The sequence below is a fragment of the Sorex araneus genome, chromosome 3 (genome assembly GCF_027595985.1).
Source record: "Sorex araneus isolate mSorAra2 chromosome 3, mSorAra2.pri, whole genome shotgun sequence".
Taxonomy (NCBI): Eukaryota; Metazoa; Chordata; class Mammalia; order Eulipotyphla; family Soricidae; genus Sorex; species Sorex araneus.
In genome coordinates, this window is record NC_073304.1 from 125,981,800 (window position 1) to 125,992,670 (window position 10,871).

At 45.6% G+C, this 10,871-nt stretch overlaps 1 protein-coding gene across 1 annotated transcript in view; it reads right to left on the reverse strand.

Moving 5' to 3' along the window:
• The window catches only part of FERMT1 (FERM domain containing kindlin 1), a 36,627-nt gene that overhangs the window by 12,643 nt on the left and 13,113 nt on the right, over nucleotides 1-10,871 (reverse strand). Inside the window, exons 6-8 of the mRNA XM_055132690.1 lie at nucleotides 8,262-8,369; nucleotides 6,998-7,129; nucleotides 3,245-3,294 (exon numbers count right to left, since the gene is read on the reverse strand). Of these exons, the coding sequence (XP_054988665.1) occupies nucleotides 3,245-3,294; nucleotides 6,998-7,129; nucleotides 8,262-8,369 (290 nt within the window). The remainder of the gene's footprint in view (nucleotides 1-3,244; nucleotides 3,295-6,997; nucleotides 7,130-8,261; nucleotides 8,370-10,871) is intronic.

The window sequence follows — 10,871 nt, forward strand, 5'->3', positions numbered from 1 at the left end:
GAAACTTACTTATTAACCTAAGTTCTTGTTGAAGAATTACACCTGGACTCAGCTGACTAAGTCACAATGTTCTTATTTTAATGCCATCTGTCTATTTTTGAGGGTTTTGGTTGAAACAAAGCTGCTAGCTCCCCTCTTACCAATATCAACCACTCACTCAAATACATCAAAATATGCTGCGTGTTTTTAACATGCAGGTCGAAAACACTGATGCTCACGGTGCACGATACACAGAATAACTGTTTCCAAGTGTTACAGGTGCACAGATAATACTGTTCTAATCCGCCAGTGTCATTCTTGTTGACCTGTGTGATGGAAACATCTCCAAAGAGTTTTCAAAAACCTCTCACTGGAAATAACAAAATCATGCAACTTGCCACCACATGGATGGAACTTGAGGCTATCAATCTGAGTGAGCCAGCCAGAGGGAAGGAATAGATACAGAATGATGTCGCTCGTAAGTGTCACTTAAAGATGCATATAGGGATAGCAACAAAGGGCCAAAGGCAACACGGTGGAAGAAATGATCTATACCACTGAGCCTGGGAGTCGGGGTGAGGGTTTTTAAAAGGAGGAAACTTGGGGACCTTGGGAGGAAGGGAGGTACACTGGTGATGGTTGCACCAAAACCACCATGAACAGTATTGTACATCACAGGAATTCAATCAATTAAAAACAAAACTCTCTTTGGGGCCAGGGATATTGTCCAAAGCGAGGGTATGATTTGCATGTGGGGGCCTGGGGTCAATCCTCAGCACCCCAGTTCCCCCCAGGGCCATCACGAGGGACTCCTGAGGACACTGGGAGTAGCCCCCCCACACCACTGGGTGTAGCCCCCCACAAAAAAACAAGTTCTCTTTAAGATTAAGGGTATTGGGGCTGGGGAGACATAATGTAAAAAGCAACAATAAAGTCAAACCAAAAACCACTGGCCTGGGAGAATCATGGAGTGGTTTACAGCAGCGGCCTTGCAAGTGTTGGGTTCAAATCCCTGCATCCCACATGAGCCAAGGGGGATCTTGGCAGCTTCTCTGCCTGTATTTCTAGTCACGTGCAGTGTCCAATTGCACTACAGCCAGGTGGGTGTGACCATGACAAGCGCTGGAACTAGAATTTTTTTGGTGTCTAGTTACTTATGAATAGGAACTAGAATAAGTTCATAGTTACTTATGAACCAGGATACTTACGAACAGGAAACTTCTGCCTTTGGTGAGAGCTTCTCTCCTGGCTCCCTGCCTTCTGTAGATTCTAAGTCTTTATTTCCTCTCCTTGTACAAGGATTAGAATTCTAGACCCCAGGTTGTGGCTGAGTGGTGGAGAGCATACCTCCCACCTGTGAGGCCTGGCTTCAATTTCTGCTGCTGTAACCATAGATTGCCTGGCCGTTGAAAATCTCTTTCTCTCTGTCTCTCTGTCTCTCTGCCCTCTGTGTGTGTGTGTGTGTGTGTGTGTGTGTGTGTGTGTGTGTGTGAGAGAGAGAGAGAGAGAGAGAGAGAGAGAGAGAGAGAGAGAGAGAGAGAGAGAGAGAGAGAGAGATTTTTTGGCAACATATGGCAGTGCTTGGGGTTACTCCTGGCTCTGCACTCAGGAATTATTTCTGGTGGTGCTCAGGGGACCATGTAGGGTGCTGGGGATCAAACCCGTATTGGCTGTGTGAAGGCAAACACTCTACCCACTGTACTATCACTCCAGCTCCAGCTTTGCAAATCTCTGTCCATGGCCCCCATCCCTCTGTGCAGCGGAGACTTCACTTCTATCTAGGTCTCGTCTTTGTTTCTTACAATCTGAAATCTCTCAGTCCCCATTTAGATCTGTTTATTGGAATAAGAATCAGTGATTCTGGGGCCAGGGCATACACGACATACACTCAAGACTCCCAGGCTATTTTCCCAGTCCCTATAAAGGATATTCCCAGTGGGCTCGAGAGACAATGTAACAGACTGACCACATAGCTTGCATGTGGGAGGCCTGGATTCGAGCCCCAGCACCAGATGGTCTCCCAGGCACCGCTGGGAGGAGCCCAGGAGCAGAAACAGAAATAGGACTTGAGCATCAGGGGGTATGGCCTCCTCCCGAAAAGATAATTTGTGGATTTAGATCATTACATTTGTTGGTAGCCCTGATTATTGCAGTATGTTATTACAATTACCAAAGTGACAAAAATAAAACTAATGCCTCTATTGTTCCAGCCCATATCCTCCCAGTCCATCTGAAAACAGACCAACCAACCCCAGCAGACATCCAATGACAAGTCCCTTTGGGAGCTTGTTTCTGGCTTACAACTGAATCACTGTTCATTCTTTCTGCTTTTTCTCTGTATCATATACTATCAAAAGCAACCGAGTTTCTTTTCAAGTCAACTCACTCAGCCAAGAGTCGTTTTGTTAGGAAAAGTCAACAAACCCTAACGTGCCTTAATCAAGTCATAGAACTTCAAAGGAGCCTCATTCCTTTCATCCTCACACACCTTGGCACTGTGACAGTCCTTTCTTTCTACTAAAAAGAAAAACTATCTTCCTTGGCTTTCAGTAGTTTCAGATTGACCTGAGTTAAGTGCCCTAGAAACATTTAAAGAGATAAGCTAATGATACTCTCTAAGTCTAGGATCAAAGTGTAAGAGGTAAGTGACAGTTAAACTGTGAAAGAGCCGCCACATGGCATCAAGAGTCCTGAGTTTCCTAGATGGACCGTCAGAGAAGCTCAGCCTGGCATATTCATTCATCACTGAGGGTGAACCATTTCTTTCTTTTCTCTTTTTCTGTCACACTGGCTATGTTCAGGCCCTGGTCCCATCTCAGGGATTACTCATGGGGATGCTCAAAAGACCACATGTGGTGATCAGTAATCAAACCAGGATCAGCTGCATGCAGGACACATACCTTAATCCCTGTCCTATAATCTCTCTAGTCCTAGTGCTTGAGCATAGATAGATTATGAGCCAGACGCCTGCTAAATGCTTTACATGTATTAAAATTAATTTAATCCTTCCCAAGAGGCGGTATCTATTCATTTTGTAGATTAGTAAACTGAGGTTCAGAAATATAAGGACATGACCCAAGGTCACCCAGTTAGTATGTGCCACGGAGCTAGGATTTGATTCATTGTCAGATCTCAAAGCTCATATTTCACCTTGGAACCAGGAACATGCCTGAGATGTGCAGTGGAAACTCCTTGAGTCTTTTTTCCTGAAAGACTTGGGTCTTTTTTACCTGCAAGGATTCCTTCCTCCTTCAGGGTGACTTACCTAAATAATTTGAGATTATCTGCAAGTGTAGGAATGTCAGTGATGTCCTCCTAAAGAAAAAACAGAAAATGTTCAAACTGTTGTCATTTGTGACGGGCAGTTGGTTACATCTGAGTTCATTAAAATGAAATAAAACTGGGCGGGAGAGATAGCACAGCAGGTAAGGTGCTTACCGTGAACTACCTGGTTCTGTCTATGAGTGAAGAGTCAGAGGTAAGCCCTGAGCACTGATGGGTGTGGATCAAAAACAAACAAAAGACATAAAACCAAGCTCCCAGTGACACTAGCCACATGTCTAGTTGGCAGAGTTCTCTTTATCGATTTTGATGTGAATGTTTTTTTTTTCCCCCCAATGGGCACCAATGTCTATCTTTTTTTTTTTTTTTTTTTTGCACTTTGGGTCACACCCAGCGATGCACAGAGGTTACTCCTGGCTTTGCACTCAGGAATTACTCCCAGTGGTGCTCAGGGGACCATATGGGATGCTGGGTCGGCCGCATGCAAGGCAAATGCCCTACCTGCTGTGCTATTGCTCCAGCCCCCGAATGCTTTTGTTTTGTTTTGTTTTGTTTTGTTTTAGTTTTTGGGCCACATTTGGAAGTGTTCAGAGCTTACTCCTGGCTCTGTGCTCAGGAAATACCCCTGGCAGTGCTCAGAGGACTCTTCATGGGATGCCAGAATCAAACACAGGTCAATCACCTGCTAAGCAAACACCCTATCCACTGTAGGGGGCTTTAGGCCCTAATTAATTAGCCCCTAATTTAAGCATTTTTGAGTTATCATGTGTCAAGATGTATCTATGCATTATATATCTAACAAATGAAAGAAACGAAAACAATTGATCAAGCACTCCCTGTGTCTACTAAGTGAGTTATAATTTAAAAATAATTGGGGGTGACTCTTGGTGATGCTCAGGGGTTACTCCTGGCTCTGCACTCAGTAATTACTCCTGGTGGTGTTCAGGGGACCAGATGAGAATATGAGATGCTGGGAATTGAACGTGGGTTGGTCACGTGCAAGGCAGATGCGGTACCTGCTGTACAATCACCTGCTGTACATAAGTTCATTCTTTTGGTGAAGAAACTAGTATCATTTATGCTCAAGCAAAACTTAACACAACGATTACTGCAGGGTGAGAAACTTTAGCTGATCTTTTTTCTCTAGTTACACTCTCAAAAGGAATCTGGCTTAAAGTACATTCTGCAGTGATGGTTGGTGTCGGTTGAGTACTGTAGCACTGTTGCACTGTTGTCTCGTTGTTCATCAATTTGCTCGAGTGGGCACCAGTAACAGCTCCATTGTGAGACTTGTTGTTACTGTTTTTGGCATATCATGGGTAACTTGCCAGGCTCTGCTGTGCAGGCGGGATACTCTCGGTAGCTTGCCGGGCTCTCCGAGAGGGATGGAGGAGTCAAACCTGGGTCAGCTGTGTAAGGCAAATGCCCTGCCCGCTGGCTGTAAATATTCATAAAGTCTATAAATATAGACTTTATGTAAATATTCAAAAGTCTATAAATATTCATGGGGTTCGCTGAGGCTCCAAGAGCTCGAGTGCATGCTTCCATGCTGAAGGTCCAGGTTTGATCCTTGGCACTGCATGGGCTCTTGGTGGCAGTTGGATGTGACCCCTGAATACAGAGCTGGGAGGATCCCCTGAACACCACTGGGTGTGGCCAAAACTCTGCACCCCCCCAACTATATATTGAGAAAGGGAGGAGGGAAATATCCATGTAGAAGATGGATCAGTTTCTCATTGTGTCAGTTTAGTGGAGGAAGTAGGTAAGAGGGTTTGGGACCTCTACAGAGTCTTGGGATTAAGTTTGTATGGGGTATTTGCTTTTATAGGACATTGTGGACTATACACTATAAACATTTTATAGTTTTCCTCCTGTAAGGAATTTAATCATAAGAGAATACACACTAAATTATTCAGATCATAGTGACTCATTTTTATCTACTACTATTTATCCAGTACTTTTTAAATTCAACTTGATTCAACCAATAATTTTTGTGATCAAAGAAGTTAAACAAAAGGGTGGTACCCAGAGAATGAGTCAAACAGGAGGGGCCTTCGAGTGATAACGCCCACATTCAGTCCCATTTCATAGTTAAGGAACAAGAGATAATATAACAGTTATATTCCTTTAGGTATTACCTGGGAGTTTTCATGTATTTTCTCAAATCAAAGGGCTAAGAATATTTCACAATGTCCCAGAAAAAGACCCTCACTTTTACCAACTGGCCCAGTTTGAAGATATATGGCTTGGGGCATTATAAGACATTGATTCTCTAAGGCATCTTCTCTGTTCTCACGGATATCTCAAGCAGTGAACTGGTTCCTTTTTGTTTTCGGGACCACATATGGTGATAACAGGGACTACTCCCGGCTCTGTGCTCAGGGGTCACTGCCAGCATACTCAGGTGACTCATAGGAATTGAATTGAAATTGACTGCAAAGCAAGGTAAGTGCTTTAAATTCTGATCTGGCTTAGTCCCTCCCTCCCTCCCTCCCTCCCTCCCTCCCTCCCTCCCTCCCTCCCTCCCTCCCTCCCTCCCTCCCTCCCTCCCTCCCTCCCTCCCTTCCTTCCTTCCTCCTTCCTTCCCCAAGCAGTGCTCAGGAGGCCCGGGTCCCTATCAGTAATTCTTAGTCAACCCGGCCTTATTAAATCTGGTTCAATGTTTGGGCCTGAGGATGCAGTGCTGGGATATCTTTAGGGCTGCACCCAGCAGTTCTCAGGAAACCATGTGATGCCAGAACTTGAACCCAGATCAGATGCATGCCTGGCATGTGCACTAACCACTGTACTATCTCCTAGTCTTGGTACTTCTTCCTTAAGGGACCCATTCCATGCTAGAAAAATTGGGTCCTTAGCAGTCTTTCCCTCACACCACACCAACTTATTCTAGAAGCAACACTAAAAATGATAATTTTGGGGGGGATGGGGGAGGGGGGTGGGGGATCATACTTGACTGTGGTCAGGGCTTCCTCCTGGCTGTGCACTCAGGGCTTGCTCCCGATGGGCTAAGAAAACCATATGTGGTGTCAGGGGTCAAATCCTAGTTAACTATGTGCAAGGCAAATGTCTTTTCTACTGTTATATCTCTCCAGTCCATGAATTATCATCTCTAATAATGAAAACATTTTACAAATCTAACCAGTTCTTTCTAGGGTTGAGTTTGTCAGGTGAAGGGAGTATTTTCCTTTTCTCCAAATTACAGAAAAAATATTCTCTTTCTCTCTCTCTCCCCAGGTCTTTGGGTCACAACAGTGATGCTCAGGAATTACTCCTAATTCTGTGCTCAGGAATCACTCCTGACAAGCTCGGAGAACCTTATGCAATACCAGGGATTGAAACTGGGTCAGCTGCATGGAAGGTAAATGCCCTACCCACTGCACTATCTCTCTGGCCCTGAAAAATTCTCTTTATTATTAACTTTTGTGAAGTTACTGGTCAGACAGACCACCACTGTTCCACTGTCATCCCGTTGCTCATCAATTTGTTCAAGCGGGCACCAGTAACGTCTCCATTGTGAGACTTGTTAGTGTTTTTGGCATATCCAATACGCCACAGGGAGCTTGCCAGGCTCTGCCGTGCGGGCGAGATACTCTCGGTAGCTTGCTGGGCTCTCTGAGAGGGACAGAGCAATCGAATCCGGGTCGGCCATGTGCAAGCCAAATGCCCTACCTGCTGTAGTATGTCTGTCTGTCTGGAGAACTGAGTCATAATCCTGAGTGAGAGGAAATGTTCTTACCAAGGCACTGTCTGCTTTGCAGCCTTCCAGGGCCACCTCCAAGTTAGAGAGCGCCGCTTCCACCTCATCAACCTCGGGCTCTTGGGTAAAATCCTGTGTTTCTGCTGACATGGACAGTTTGCTGATGTGGTACTACAATGAAACAGGTTTTAGAAACAGCCTAAACACACACAAATCAGCCCAGTGTTCCTCAACCCGTAGGCCTCCAGGATATTCCAAAGGCGGGGCCACAGGGGAAGACTGTGAAAGTGGGGGACCACTGTATGAGACGGGGGAGACTAGTAAAATATGGTTGCAAAATGGCCATGGTAAAATAAAACGGAGAAAATCTGCTTTAGCTATTTCCTCTGTGAAAATATGTTCCTGTAATATCATTCTTCTCCTCGAGCGAGATATCCTGTCTGAGAGGAGGCATTTTAGTTAGACCCCTTTGGAGACTCAGGGTTAGTTAAGCTCAAACTCAGTTCTGCTCATTCCCAGGTTGAGCTGGCCATGGGAAGAGATGAGAAGCAAGACAGGGAAGATGATCACCACCACAATCAGATTCAACTACAAAATAAATGTTGTTTGGGGGCCATACCTGGTGGTGTTCAGGGCTTACTCCTGGCTCTGCACTCAGGAATTACTCCTGGCAGTGCTCAGGGGATCATATGGGATGCTGGAGATCGAACCCATGTCAACCATGTGCAAGGCAAATGCCCTACCTTCTATATTATTGCTCTGGCCCCATGAGATGCATTTTCTTTTCTTTTTCTTTTTCTATTTTTTTTTGGGGGTCACACCCGGCGATGCTCAGGGGTTACTCCTGGCTCTGCACTCAGGAATCACTCCTGGAGGTGCTCAGGGGACCATATGGGATGCTGGGAATCGAACCCGGGTTGGCCACTTGCAAGGCAAATGCCCTATCTGCTGTGCTATCATTCTGGCCCCAGATGCATTTTCAACTGAAATGTTTTCCCTCTGCTTAGCTCTTCTTATTTTGTTCTTTCAATTTTTAAAAAAATTCTTTTGGGGTTTTGGGTCATAACTGGTTGTTCTCAGGTTTTCCTGCTGGATCTGCACTCAGGGTTCATCCTTGGCAGGGCTTGGGGGTCCGTATGGGGTGCTGGGGATCGAACCTGGGTTGGCTGCGTGCAAGGTGAGCGCCCTACCTAGGACATCATCTCTCTGCCCCCTGCTTAGTTCTTTTAAACACAAGATAGTAGGGAGGAAATAAAATAACTGGTTCTGTTTTCTCACAGAGAAGAGGCAAGAAGACATGTACCTGCAATGCCGCAAAGATCAGCATCTCCTCTTCTGTGCAGTCGATTTCTTCCAAGACAATGGCCCACCGTGCTTGCTCATAGAGCTGGTTTATTCGGACAGCGTCATACTAGAGGAAAAACAGTGTGCAGCGTAGGTGAGAAGGGGTGGAATCCTGTGTCTCACTGCAAAAATTCTGGAATCACAGAAGTCCGTCTCTGTTCCTCAGCCAACTTTGGATCAGGGAAAGAAAAGAAACACCTTGTTCTTTCCCAAAACTGACTAACGTGCATCTTTGCTTATGAATTTGAACTTTCTCAAACTATTTCTAGGGTCTCCTCAAGGAGCCATGCTAACCCATCTTAGGGTCAATTATTTTCTCTTTTCTTAAAAATATTTTTTATTATTTATTTATTTTGCTTTTTGGGTCACACCTAGCGATACTCAGTACTTACTCCTGGCTCTGAGCTCAGGAATTACTCCTGGTGGTGCTTGGGGGACCATATGGGATGCTGGGAGTTGAACCCAGGAGGGCTGTGTGCAAGGCAAATGCCCTACCCGCTGTGCTATTGCCCCAGCCCCTCTCTTTTATTTTGAAGGGAAGGTTGTGCCACATCAGACAGTGCTCAGGAGCTTTTTCTGGTTCTGTGCTCAGGGGTGACCCCTGGTGGTACATGGACCCTGGGTTTGGACTGGGGTCACCTGCAGGCATGACAAGTGCTTTAATGTCTGTACTCCTTCTCTGGTCCCCTCCCCTCTCTTTGAGCACACGTCTACAGGTAGAAAAAACTCCAGTAGTGGTTTATGAGCAGAAGTATAAAGAAGAGCCCATTCTGAGCTGCTAGCTCAGCACCATCTTAATAAAAACTGTAGGAAATGTTTGTTCTTTTTGTTTAGGGGCCGTTGGGCCACACCCAGCAGTGCTCAGGAGTTATCCCTGACTCTGCTCAGGAGTGACTCCTGGTGAGGCTTGGGAACATAAATGGTGCTGGGGATTTGAACTGGGATCATCCTCGTGCAAGGCATTCCTGCATTCCTGTACTATCTCTTCAGTCCTATATGTTTGAATTTTAAATGAGCTTTGGGGTTGGGGCAATAGTACAGTGGGTAGGGGGTTTACCTTGCATGTGGCTGACCTGAGTTCAATCCTCGGCATTTGATATGGTCCCCCGAGAACCATCAGGAGTGATTATTGAGTGTAATGCCAGGAGTTGAACCCTGAACATTTCTGGGTGTGGCCTCCCCCCTCCCCCAAGAAAGGAGCATTGACTGTGGTAAGCTACATACTGTGGTAGAACATAAAACCACCTTCTCCTCCCACCTCCAACCCCCTGCAAGGTGTGCAGCCCGTGTTCACAGCTGCATGGCCATCGGCAGCATCTCGCTCTAGAGCTTTGCCGCTTGGGAAACCCAAACTCTGTATTTATAAAATAACTTCTATGCATAACTAATTCTTTTTTTTTTACAGTGAGCATCTATTTTACAGTCTGTTCAAGAAAATGTGGAGGAGGAATAGAAAGATGGACTTGATCAGAAGTGGATTAGCATCAGTTTATTTTGCCTTTTGCCTTAACCTTGTGCATACTAAGAAAAAACATGATAGGGATTATGGAAACTGAAGTAAACTGAGACCAGCAAACATTGCTTCCGTAAGATAAGTGGGTAAGGTGACCAGTGGGCAGAAATTTTATATTTCTCAGAATATGAAATTTCATATTTCTCAAATTTGAAAGCTGCTGGCAAAAGAAGGCACATTCAAAGCCAAGTGTGGGGGGGTATTAAGGCGATTGAATAATGGAAAATGTAGAGAAAATCTGTGATTTTGTGAATACAGTTTTTTCTCTTTTGTTTTGTTATTGGGCTGTACTCAGGGTTTCCTCCTGGCTCTGCGCTCAGGAATCATTTCTAGCGGGGTTTGGGGTACTATATGGGGTGTCAGGGCTTTAATCCAGTTTGGCCATATGCAAGACAAATGTTCTACCTGCTATACTATTGCTCTGACCTCAAAGGTAATTTTTTTAGTTTTTTTGCCCCACCTGGCTGTGCTCAGGGTTTACTTCTGGCTCTCTGCTCAGGGATCACTGCTGGAGGGGCTCAGGGGACCAACTGGCGTGCTGGAGAGTGAACCCACATTGGCCGTGTGCAAGGCAGAGGCCCTACATCCTGTACTATCATCCCAGCCCACATTTTGTGAACTCTTGTCAAGTGTCATGGACAACCTCAGGAGGTGGTTCCCAAATCACCCAACAGCAAGTCAAAACCCAACACACAGGAGAGTATTCATAGCAGCATCCCCACCCTCCTTTCACACAACAGCCCCCAAACTGGATGTAACCAAATGTCCCTCAGTGGGTGAGTGGAGAAACAAAGCGTAGCCCACCTGACCAGTGATCTACCATCCATCAGGAAGATCACAGCATGGATCCTGCAGCAGCACAAACCCAAGCCTCAGACAATGTTAGGCTGAGCACAGGGCACAAGAGACTGCATACTGTAAGATGCCTCCCCTGTAACATTTCTCCAAAAGGCAAGCATTAAGGGAGAGAGCACAGACCAGCAGTTTTGTGAAGCTGGACCTGGAAGCATGACAGACAGGATCTGAAGAAACTCTTGGGCGATAAAGAATTTTCAA